This window comes from Leptonychotes weddellii, chromosome 7 (assembly GCF_054177405.1).
Source record: "Leptonychotes weddellii isolate Sample4059 chromosome 7, ASM5417740v2, whole genome shotgun sequence".
NCBI classification, from domain to species: Eukaryota; Metazoa; Chordata; class Mammalia; order Carnivora; family Phocidae; genus Leptonychotes; species Leptonychotes weddellii.
Window position 1 is genome coordinate 3,640,257 of NC_138375.1, and position 12,800 is coordinate 3,653,056.

General features: G+C 47.1%; 1 protein-coding gene across 1 annotated transcript in view; it reads left to right on the forward strand.

Annotated features, from left to right (window-relative positions):
* The window catches only part of ICE1 (interactor of little elongation complex ELL subunit 1), a 57,103-nt gene that overhangs the window by 32,848 nt on the left and 11,455 nt on the right, over window positions 1-12,800 (forward strand). The window contains exons 13-15 of the mRNA XM_081825858.1: window positions 1,371-6,170; window positions 7,398-7,566; window positions 10,176-10,336. Of these exons, the coding sequence (XP_081681984.1) occupies window positions 1,371-6,170; window positions 7,398-7,566; window positions 10,176-10,336 (5,130 nt within the window). The remainder of the gene's footprint in view (window positions 1-1,370; window positions 6,171-7,397; window positions 7,567-10,175; window positions 10,337-12,800) is intronic.

Below are 12,800 nucleotides of genomic sequence, written 5' to 3' on the forward strand. Positions count from 1 at the left end.
GCTCCTGAGGGAGGCGGTTGGAGGGGGCAAGGATGCTCTGGGAAGACAAGGCCCAGCTGAGTGTTCAGGAGGGCGGGGTGCTTCAGGTGGGGGAGCTCTTTATAGAGTCATGGGACTGAAGGTGAGTTTGTGCCAGAGAATGTTCACACTTCCCAGGTCCGCAGAGGCCATCTGTGCCCTTAGGACTTTCCATTTTATTGTGAGGGCAGTGGGAAGTCCTTGGTGGATCCTGGGAAGTGGACTTAATGATAGATGTTCAGTTGCAAGTTTCTATTTAGATTCCGTGTGATCAAGTAGGGAGTGGGGGTAGTCTGGACAGAGGCAAGAGCATAGCGGGGGAGATCCCTGACTGAATCAGCAGCTGCCAGCATTCTCGAATTCTCATCCCTGCAGCAGCACTGGGTTCAAGAGGTGGGGCTGGTTTGAGAAATGTTATGAGGGTGAATGAGTAGCGTTTGACGAGGTTTTCAGTGTGGTGTTTAGGGAGGTGGAGGAGGTGGGGAGGAAAATAGCAAAGAAAAGCAGCAGCCCTGCTTGGGTGGGAGGGTGCTGTGTCAGGTGTGGATCCGAGGCATGCATGGGGCTTGCAAGGGGACTCGTGCAATAGGATTTTAGAACCATGAGTGTGGTGCTCAGAAGGAGGCCAGGCGGTTGAGGAACCAGCTCTCCTGCTGGGCCATGTGATGGGGGCTGTTCAGCCAAGACAGCAGGGGCTGCCCAGGGGTTGTTTAGGGTTTCTGGGGCGGAGATGGAGAGCGGGCTGTGTGGGAAGGAGCAGTGTCAGTGTGCATACTGTTGAAAGAGGTAGAGCCTGTCTACTTGGTAGCAGCATCCCAGACGCAGGCTAGGCATGAGGACCTGTGGGCACGAGATACGTACAAGACGTCCCCCAGAGTGGTGGCCGGTCCCGCTGCGCTGGAGCTGGACGCCTGCGGAGGAGTGACCTGGAAGCAGGGGGACGAGAGGCTGTGCAGCCAGAGTCGGACACCTTTTGGGCCAGGAACCGGGAGGGAGAGCTGGAGACTAGGAATGTTTGGCCTTCGCAGAGTAGACCTAATCCTGGCTGTGTCTATTGTGGGAGGAGCGAGTGGTGGGAATTTGGGGAACTCGGGGACACAGGTCAGGGAAACGGCGGCAGCTTGGTGCTCAGACTGCAGTTCGTCTACCTACCGCTAGCTTCCAGACAGGGAATTACCCTTTCCTCGCTGTGTTTTAAAGGATTCTTCAAGAATGCATTTAATGGGTAGTTATGTTTAGTAGGTTCAATTAGTATTTAGTAAGAATCACTTTTTTAAAGCATTTAATTGGTAGCTGTGTTTAGTAAGTTCAGTTAATATTTAACTAATAAGAATAACTCATTCATTTTTAAGGAAACCTACTTTGGAGAGTATACAGATTCCAGTGATAATGAATCGTCCCAACATAGAAATTCTGCTGAGTCTGTTTCAGAAGATGAGACGTCTGAATCACAGTATTTTGGTTCATCCAGAAAAAGTAAAGGAAGTAGTGGTACCTGGGAGGAAAAGCTCAAATCACATGAAGCCACCCAAGCTCTGACTACATTGGAAGTAAATGAAGTGACAACTGTCGGGTTTGGGACATTCACAGCAACACTGAGAGAGCCTTCAGCCACATACTCCTTAGCTCGTGAGAAACACTGGATGGTGTCATCTGAATCGACAAGTGATAGGAGAAGAGGCGTTTTAGATGAGGCACAAAGACAGAGAGAGGTTAGAGAGGCGGATAAGTCAGTGCAGACTGAGAACATGCTTCATGAGCCCATCAGAAATGTGTGTGTTGAGACGTCGTCTGGCAGCCGGGCACAGGGCAGGGGAGAGGCCCTCCAGAAGTCTGATGTGTGTTCTCCCCTCGGCAAGAGGCCATTCAGTGAGCTCATGGAATCTGAAGGAAAAACCCTGCTATCCAAAATGATAGGATCACCCAAATCACAGTTTACTAAGTGGATGCTAACTAGTGAAATCCCTCTTGAATCAGATCATCTGTCAATCTCTGACCACTTTCAGGGAATGTGTAGAGTATTGGGGAAGGAGAGAGATGTTCAAGGGTTCATTTTTGGAGCATCACCTGAACCAGAGGACGATGCAGGTGATGCAATGGGTGTCACAGGGCTCAGTGTTGACGCCAGGCTTTCTTCCTCTTCTACCTCGGGAACATCGTCTGTCTGCAGTGACTCCCCATCTTCCTCTGGGTTAAAGTATGGTCATGATCTACACATTCCTGCTAAAGTTACCCCTATGGAACTGCATCACTCTGAACAAAAGTTACAAGCTGAAACCTTGAACATGTTAGATCTGCAGCCTGAGCCCCCAGAGTGTCCTGCCGGACAGAACCATCTGGAGAATAGCTTGTGTGCTTTGAGCCCTGAGTTGGGAGCATCAGATTTTAATAATCAGAGCAGCAGTGAGGTCGGGTGCACAAATGTTGTGAAAGGCATGCCCAAAGTCTGTTCACTTGCACAGTCAGTATTTATAAAAGCTATGAAAGAGGCACAGTGTCGAAGTCAGGGTCCCAGAACTGAGCTCCCCCTGACTAGGGCGGATTCTTCACCATTGCTAGAGTCTCAGTGTGGCTTGACCAAGAGTGGGTTTGGTTTTGTTAAAAGCCCTTCATGGCACCATAGTGATCTGTTAAGGAGAGGTGGGGAAGAAAGGATGAGAGCTAAGTCAGAATATGAACAGAAGACCAACCATCAGGTAGAAAAGGCAGTGCCATCCTTAGAGAGTAGAGGATCCACATCCAAGCCTGAACTTGCTAGAGAAAATAATGCTGTGGGGCTCAGGGCTGCTACATCACTGTTGCCAAACCAAGTGTCCGTGATCACCAAGCAGGCCAGGCCTGACACGGCGCAGAGTGCTAGACCGGAGCACTGGAGGCGCGAGACTGAGTCTGCCTTCGGAGCAGCACGTGCCGGTCCTGGGGCTGCATCCATGTCATCTGTAGCCAGACGTGGCAGAGAAGGAGAGGACACGGCACGGGATGCGCAGGGGACGGCTGCTACTGAAGGGACCTCGCCACAAGTTTCCACCTCGTGGAGAAAATTAGACTTCAGTTTTCCAAGTGCTTCTTTACCAGTAGGAAATTCTCATTGTTCCACAGATAGCGGACTGTCTTTCTCTTCTAAAAACATCCCGGTCCAAAACCAAGACGTTGTGACGGAAGCCTCAGCACAGGAAGAAGTGCAGAAGCAAAGTCTGCTCCTTCATGCCACGGATCTGGACTCGTCTGGGCTAGATGGGGATCGACTCCTTCCCGCCACAGAAGGGCCAGTGTCGAGAAGTTTTCCTGTGGACGAAGTACCCTTTGGCGGCACGGGCAGATCTAGTGGTGAGGCCCTGGCCGTCTCAGAGGATTCTCCTCGTGTCCGGCAGAGCCTGGAGTCTCTAGAGCTGCCGTCTCAGACTCCTGGCAGTGCTTCTCCTAAAGGTCCAGGCACTACAGGGACTGCTCTTCCATCGGCCATTCTCAGGAAAGAGGAAGAGACGCATGCTGTCCCCCAGAGTGGCCTCGCTGGGGCTCTGTGTTACACGGGCATTCGGGAGGCAGGCGGTGGCGACACAGAGGTGGAGGAGAGTGAGGCACCTAGCTGCAGCGAGGGGGAGAGTGAGTCCGAAGCCGCGATGGGGGACAGACAGCAAGGTGCCGCCCGTGCCTCCAGAAAAGATTTAGGAGCTGGAGGTGCTGGCGCAGCCGAGACCAGGCCTTCTGTTGAGGTGGGGTGTCTGACCTCCGCGCTGCAGGACTTCAACATCAGTACTCTTTCTGAGGTAGACGGACTTTCTACATCAGAGGTCGTGATGTTTCTCGAAAGTTGTCAGTTAAGAGATTATAGTTCAGGGGACTCTGTTTCAGAATGTTCGAGCAAAGGAACCCTATATAAAGAAATGAACAAAGACTTAAAGGCAGGTGAGCTCTCAGGAGGGAAGTACAGAAAGCAGCTCTGTGAAGAAGAAACCCTTGAAACCTCCGAAGAGTGGATTGAATCTGAGGAAGATGATGGTCCTCTGAGGAGCACGGATCAACTCACACGACGTTCCTTGGAAACGCTGTCTGAGGTACTCACCAGGGTCGGCCAGGCGCTTCAGACCAGCTGTGAGAGCTCTCCTGGAAAAGACGCCGGTAACCTGCTCTTAAATACGCATGACAGCCTGACCACTAAGCCTGCCCGAGAGCACATCCCACCTCAGGAGGTGAGTGGCTTCCTGCCAGACCCTTCAGGAACACCCCCTCCAACAGCCAGCGTGGCCAGCAAGGGCCGTTCTCCGGCCAGAGGCATATTGAGTAACAAAGTCACTCCAGGCAGTCCTAAGGGTGTTCCCGATGTCACCAGCCCGATCTGTGGTGGGGCAGGGGTCCTGTCGGAGCCGGCAGAGCCCTCCCCCCAGCGCTCTGACTCCATGGTGGGGCAGACCGTGGAGGGCAATGCCGAGGAGGGGGCAGAAACGACATTTCAGTGTCAAATATCAACAGTGACCTCCGAAGTCATAAATGTGCTCATTAATAAGGATCAGAATCTCGTCATTGAAAAGGGGGACCACTGGACCATCATAAATGGGGTCGCTCTCATGCCAAATGTGGACCAGGTCATACTGTGTGACAGTCCCGAGGACATTCCTGCTTCTCCAGATCGAGGAGACTTGGGAGCTGGCTTCCTTTCCGTTACTTCCTTGGACAAGTCCCCAGAGACCAGTCACCCTGGCCGTCCATTTCAGGAGCCCCAGTGTGGCAGCAACCTGTCATGTGCCCAAGAGGAAATTTCCAGCAGCAGCCAGAGCACCAACTTCGATAAAAGTCGTTTGCGCAATAGGCCTGTCAAACCTAGTGTAAGGATTAGTTCTGAAATCTATGATCAGAACTTTGAGTCTCAGACTATTGCGTCTGATCACACATACTTTAACTCGAAACTAGAGCCATTCAGCAAAAATAAGAATCGATCAAAGATTTCAAACAAAGATCAATCAAACAAGCTGGCAAAGGCTTTAGCATCAAGCCGAGTTGAAGCTAATCAGAGTGAAGGTTCTCAGTCATATTCAGGAGAAAGAGAGAACACAAAAACTCAGAAAAATCAAACTCAGACCATTTTAGCCAATGCTGACACATCGACTCCTACAGATTGTTCTGATACTCTGAGTAAAATCCGGCAGGAGGTGGGGCCTCCCCTGCCACCCTTGCTTGCTCCTCTGGTCGCTACACCTCCAAGGACTTCGCAACCAGTTTCTCCTCTGATAGTAACTTCCTCTCCCTCCTCACCTACCTCTCCTATTGGCCAGATTTCTCCTTTGTGTGAAATCCCAGTGCCTCCTGTGATGTCTCCTTTGCCAGAAGAGCCGGGATGCCTCTCCCCTCCGTGCACATCTCCGTCCCCATCCACTGCCCTGGCCGGCGAGAGGATCTTGTCATCACCCTTGCAGTTTTGTGCTGCGACCCCAAAGCATGCCCTCCCCGTGCCTGGCCGCCTCCCGCCCTTGGCACCTGCCCACACGGCTGTGGCCGGACCCCAGGAGAATTCCGTTAAAATCCTTGACACCATGTACCCAGAGCTGTCTGCCAGGGCCCGCACCCTCAACATCCTCAAAGGGAATATTCAGCTCACTCGAGGTCCGTCTGCAGACTGTAAAAGCTTAGCAGGGCCTGTCAACGCTATAACAGGATTCAAGGCAATTACCTCAACGTCCACGGCCTTTGTTAAGACGGGAGGCAGCTCAGGGAGCGACTGTAGTCAAGAGAAGTCCAGAGATGGGGGGACTCGCCAGGATGCAGGTGGGAAAAGGACGTTGTCTGCATCAACACTGAGGAGTGCCAAAAGACTGCGGCTGGACAGCGGGTCCCCAGAACCAGAAACTGGGGGTGCCACTGCAGAAGGAGTCAGCAAGACCCTCCGGAGGAACCTCCCTCAAGCTGAAGGTGTGACGACAGAGGAAGAAAGTTCTCTTCTGACCATCAGTACGGTTTCACAGGTGCCTCCAAACCCAAAAGAAACCGTAGAGTCCCATGACCAAGCCATAGCTGGTGCACTGAAGAAAATCGCAGAGTCATCTTTTGATCTCTTACCTGTCATTCGGAGTCACGTGTATGTGGGAAATATCTCTAAAAAGCCTGTAATGAGAGATCAAGAGAAGGAAGTTGTTTATGAATTTAGCACAACCAAAAAGGTACGTGGCTGCTTTTCTCTAAGAGCGTTAGGAATTACATGTCCTCAGAGATTGGTTGTCTGCTATCAGCAAAGTGGTAGATTACCCTGAACAGAAATTTTATTTTAGAGATCGACAGTTATCCAGATAAACATTGTGACCTCTACTTTGTTTGTAGTCAGCATTTTGTACACTTGAGGTGTGAGAAGACACTGGCGACTTGGTCATTTGTATTCATCAAATACCTTAAAATTTTGAAGAAGTAAAAGTATCTGTCAGGACTGCAGTTGCATTTTTCCCATCAATTCTGACATGTTTAAAGGCTCGAAATGACTTGCTCCAAAGCATCAAATTATGCTCCTTTCTTTTCCGTGAATAGCACACACACATTTGAGAGTTTGAGGGTCTTCCAGAAAGAGAGCAAGGGTTTCCCCTGCCCCTCCTTTAATGTCTGTCACAAATGAAACAGGAACAAATCCTGGTTTCAAGATAGGGACAGTTAAAGTGGGAGCATTGTGCAGATTCACACACCTGGTTTATTAGGACTCTTACAGGGTTATATTTTCCAAGTGTCCATGTCGACACCTTGTGTGGATTATTTCCAGTGCCCCAAGGATCCTGCTGTATTGGTTATCTGCACATCCTTGGAGTCATACTAGTGTAAATATGTATGTATTTTTTTTAGATTGCTTACTTTCAGGAAACAGAGTAATACATGTTACTTTGAAAAGATACTTATTTTCAGATGAACAAATGGATCAAATTATTTAATGCCCTTTTTCTCAAGTAGGAAAAAAAACGTTGCCCAGTTTTTGTAAGACCTAAAGAAGATAAATGTGTAGGGCACATCAGAGTTCAGAAAACAGGAATGGGAGAAGCATTAAGAGTGGGTGTAATGCACACACACAAAATTATTTTAGCCAAAACCAAGGCAGTGTACTTGGTTGGCGTGGCCGTAACAGCAGGCAGGCGGGTGTGGCACGTGGCCCGTGGCACCTGCAGGCAGCCCGCCGGTCTGGGCCTCTTGCCCCGCACACCCAGGCGGGGGGTGTTCACGGCCGAGTCAGGCAGGTGGTTGGCCACAGTGACTGCTCTTTTCTCCTGTCTGATACGGTGCCCATTTTACGGCCCTAATAGATAATTTTGTCATTTTTAGCTGTTCTTCAGTAGGCAAAAGAAATACCAGTGTACATTGCCTTTTTTTTCTTTTTTCTTTCTTTCTTTTTTTTTTTTTCCCCTCCAATCCAGCATTTAGCAGAGTGCTTGCTTCACTCTATTCTCTCAGAACTAAAAATTCAGAAGATCTCTATGGAGCGCAATTACATTCACGCCCTCTGCAGAGTGTATGTGGGTATTTGTCGGCAACTTGGAGACTTGGAAAGAGCTCGTTTGTTTTGCTACAGCCTACTTAAGGAAGGTATGTTTAGATAGTGACATTTCTGTATTGGAAGTCTGCTACTGCTTTTTTACCTCATCATTACACTTGGATCTGTATTTGCAGCTAAGTGATTGCTGCATATCTTTGAAAGTAGCATTAATGTTTGGGCATTCACCAGAGGACATGAAGGGCGTTAGCTGTGCCAAGCCGTGCCTGGTTTTCAGTGGGAGAATTTACATGACTTAAACTTACTTCTTATATCAGCACATACATTTCCGCTGGTATATCATCTAGGGTCTCTCATTACTGCGTTGTTGGTCTCTTCCTGGTGCATCTTCTGAAGAATCAGATACAGGCGACACAAGATAAGGGAATGATTGTAAAGTCAATGACAGACCACACTGCTGCATCCCTGGCTGGAAAAGGCAGAACTCTAAACTGGAATCGGGAGCCCGTGGCAAGAAGAGGACCAGAGGGCGGTGGATAGGAGGGCTCTCCTGGGGTCCCCTTTTCCCTTCCTCTGCTTCCATCCCCACTAACGGGGCAGATCAGGAGTCATCCTTTGTAATAGGACATCCTCAGGGGAAACATTTGTAAACACGGAAATGATACACAAATGCAATTTAATTTCATATCAGAAAGTCTTCTCTCGACAGTGAAGGTTTTTCATCCTAACAGCATGATGTTCACAGGGCTTGTGAAGCGGGTAATGGAATGTGCCCATAGCATGCAGACCTGTGAATGAGGCTGCCGTCTGTTGCCCTCTTCGTGTCTTTGTTTATTCTTTCAGTCATTGGTGGACTCCATAGTAGTTCACGGGGTGCTCGCTAGGTCGTAGGGCCTGGATGGTGACTGGAACCTGATGCAGACACGCCCGTATGGTGAGGCCCATCCTTGCCGGTCACGTGGCCCCGGCGCTCGTGGGGCTCCCTCAGTGGCAGGTACTAGCAAGGCGAGCAGCGGGGACTGCTGAGTCCCCACTGAGGTTCTGTTCTTGTCACACACCGCCAGCCCCCTCTCCCGTCAGGCTCATGGGGCGCAGGTCTCTCCCTCAGAAGCTTTCCCCATTATTGGGGCTCCCACAGCCGTTCTTCGTCCTCCAGGCTCCTGGCTTTTTCTTCATGGGCGCTTATCCCCTTGCCTTGTAGCCTGAACCCTTTTGTTTGCTGTCTCTGTCCTCACCAGATTGCGTGTTCTGTCAGCGCAGGGATTCTGTTTGTCTTGTCCCTGCTTATCCCTACCCCACAAGAACGCATTGTACGCAGCCATTGAGGATCTGTTGCGTGAGGGACTGTGCCGTGGAAGGGGCTTTGTGAGAGTCTGAGGGGTCAGGAAAGCTCTCCTGGTCAGAGCGGCTTCTCATCTTGAGGCGTGAAGCTCGATGCCAGCGAGCGCCTACGAGAAACGTGAGGGAGAGGCTGCCGGGCAGAAGGAGCAGCATGTGGGAAGGTCCTGGGGCGGGAGGACATTCTGTCTCCGAAACAGCTGGTCAGAATAGACTGTGAGCCTCTGCTTTGACTTTTCTGCTCTGGAAACACAAGATGTGGCTTCCTGCCAAACGGTAAAATTTGTGTCTACTGGTTCAACCAAGTTGCAAAACACGGACAGTTTCTTATAAAATCAAAATATTCATTTATCGTATGACCTCAAAATCCCACTCGCACGTCCTTATCTAACAGAAGTAGAGACTGCCCTCACCTGGCCTGGTACTCACATAGCCACAGCATTTTCACTGGTAGCTGCCCATTGCTGGAGACAGACGTCCGTCAGCAGGTGAAGGAAGAACAGGTGTGCGGTATCAAGCAGTTGAATACTTGTTGGCCACACAAAGTGAGGGGCTGCTGATGTGTGTGGCAACACAGATGAATTGCAGAATCATTCTGCTGAGTCAGGGAGCCAGACAGAAAAGAGTGCGTGCTATCCGAATCCATTCATGAACATTTGAGGAAAGACAGCTAATTTCCAGTGGCAGTAAGCAGATCAGGGTTGTCTGTATCTGGGGTGACGTGACTCACTAGAAGGGGTCAGGCCATGGGAATTTGGGATGATGGAAATGTTCTCTGTTGATTGTGGTATGGGTTACATGGATATATTCATTCATCAAAATTCATCAAACTGCGTGCTTAAGAAGAGTATATTTTATTGTGTGTGAGCTGCATGTGGGTTAGGTTGATTAAACAAACAGCCAACCATGGGAAAGAGCATTCACAGTAGAAGATTATCATCCGTAATGTATAAAAGCATCTCTTCAAATCAAAAGCCTTTTATGTGTTTCACAGGTGAGTTCTGTCTTCCAAATGCATAAGAAATCGCCTGAATGACACTTCACAAATGGAGAGGTTCTAGGGTTGTGGAAGTCTGGAGAGACAGGCTTACTTTTGCTTCATGTTTGGGATTTTATGGTTCTTTTCATAAGACAGTGCTGTATATCCAGGTATTATATTTCAAATTTAATTAAGGAAGATTTGCCAAAGTGAAGGGGCTGGGGAAGAAAGAAGCAGATTTGTAAGAAGCAGGGCCTCCTCAGGCACCTCCTTTCAGTGTTAGGAGACCTTGCAAGGCACAAGTGAAATTATTAAAGTAAGTTCTTAGCTTGTAATTTATTCACTTGATCAGACCTAAAGGTTTTTTGTCTTTTTTTCTCATAGATTTTCCAGAGTCAGAGAAATTGACTTTGTTCATTGCAAACATGTGGCATGATATATTTATTTCCCAATCGGTGATTAATAAGGCAATGCAGTTGGTTGCCAGGCAACGTGCTAAAGGAGAGGTTCGGAACTGTTTGAGAGCCTTTCTCAACTGGGAAAAGGTGAGGTTTGTTTTTATTGCTCAATTGTCAGACCTTACTTGCAGATCTCACATGAATGTTTTTACTTGGCTTTGTATTTAGTGTCGACTTAGTTCATAGGCATTTTAGAGACAGGACTCTTCCTGTTAGATCCTTTAAAATACCATTTTAGCCTAAGCTTATGCATTTAGTTTGGGAAATACGCATGAGGCACTTCGGTAAGAATTGGAGATGGAGGTGTTGTGTTAATTTAACAGAAGTTTATTTTGTTCACTGATCTACAACTGATGACCGTGTAGAATATACATGTGTGTGCAGGGCTCACAGGAGCTACATGGCATTTGCTTCTATGGTGGGCACTTGGAGAGCTAAAAAATGGCATTGCAACTCCTTCCTGTTTTGACTTTTTTTAATCTAATATTGTGTATTTTTCTTTTTGGTTGATGGAATTTTTATTTAAGTATTTTGTTCCTGTGTGTTCTTCTCCTTTTTTTATTATTTTCTTTGGTAACTGGGTGCTAATATACCATCTAGATTGGTGTTCTTTTATGTTATAGCTGTTTATCTAGTGACAATCTCTGGAAGTTGAATTGACAGTGCTAAACTCTGAGATGTCGAATTCAGTAAGGGGTTGATTTCGGTTTGTTTTTTATTTGTTGAGAGAGAGAGTGTGTGCACGTGTGTGCAGGAGAAGGAGCAGAGGGAATATTTTTTTTTTTGAGAGAGAGAGAGTGCAGAAGGGTTACAGGGGAGAGGGAGAGAGAGAATCCCAAGCAGACTCCGTGCTGAGCAGAGAGCCTGATGCAGGGCATGAGTTCACAACCTTGAGATCCTGACCTGAGCCTAAATCAAGAGTCCTGACGCCCAACTGACTGAACCATGCAGGTGCCCCATCTTCTATTTTCTTATGAAAAGTAAAGGAAAGGGCTATTAGTAAACAAAAGTTAAGGAAATACTAAAAAGCAAGTCTGTAATCATCTTTTCAGCAACTTATCTAGACAAACCAGAGTGTAGTCCTGGGAGGGTCCATCGGATTCAGGTCAGCGGCTTAGTCGGAAGAGCCCTTCCACCTCCTGTCATTGACCTGCCTCAGTCACGCTCCCTCCCCCAATACCTTCAAGGCCCCTCCCCCCAGGGTTCTGCAGGGGGACTTGCATCTGCTTTGGTCTTCCTTCTTTGGCCTGGTCACAATGAAACCACATATGGTAATTTGGTGATAAAAGACATTATAAAGAAAATAGAATTTTAATAAATGCGTTTGCTCTATATCATATCAAATAAAAATATAAAGTCAAAGGTATAAAAAATTGAGTAATACTTGGGGTAAAAATACCATTATAAGATAAGACTTCCAAATTTTCTCTCACAGAATTCAACAGATCGGATAGACAAAAATGAGTAGAAACAGTGGAATTCAGTAATACAAAATGTAAGCTTGAATGAAGAGTATGTATTTCTTTGTATGCCTGTGGCACATCTATAAAACCAGTCATGAATTTGGCCACATGAAAACTTTAATTCTTTTTTTTTTTTTTTTTTAAAGATTTTATTTATTTATTTGGCAGAGAGAGACACAGCGAGAGAGGGAACACAAGCAGGGGGAGTGGAGGAGGGAGAAGCAGGCTTCCCGCTGAGCAGGGAGCCCGATGCGAGGCTCGATCCCAGGACCCTGGGATCATGACCTGAGCCGAAGGCAGACACTTAACGACTGAGCCACCCAGGCGCCCCGAAAACTTTAATTCTTAAGAAGTAAAGATTCCATACTCAAGATTCTCTGGTAGTAGTTAAGTGAAATTCGCTCTAAGTAATTCAGAGATTCCATAAACACTACTTGAAAGTTGGCGTATGTGGTCCTGGACAATCTGGGAATACATAGGAACCCAAAAGTAAAATGAATTTTTTAAAAGTCATTGGAAAGGAAAACCCTTCATACCAAAGATCTCTAGTTTTTACAAAACTTATACTCATTAAGGTAGTTTAAATGTTTTCATTATTAGATAGTAAGGTGACTGATTATCATCTTAGAAATTAAATATCTGAGAAGGAATCTAGGAAAAAAGGAATAGAGTATAAAAGGTAATAGTAATGAAGCAGAGAACAAAAGAACACATAGAAGAAAAACGCATTGCCTTTAAGAAATAGTAACAAAACAGATAGCTTCCAGGTCAGATTAATGAAAAAAGAGAAAATAGAAAATACTGAGGATTTCAAAAATGAGAAAGAAAACAGACTCCAGATGTAGGAGAAAGATTGAGAAGACCACCACCTGCAGCTCTGTAGTGACAGATTTGGAAGCCAAGGTTGATTTCTTAGCAAAATAAAAATTATCACATTTGGTTTTAGAGGTAGAAGACTTGATAAACCAGTTGTTTTCAGTTATCATAAAACAAGTGGAAACGTTGATGTAAAATTTACTGTATAAAAAGCATGTGTAGATTCCATCTGAATTTTGCCTAATCTTTTGAAGAACCAAATAATTCCAGCC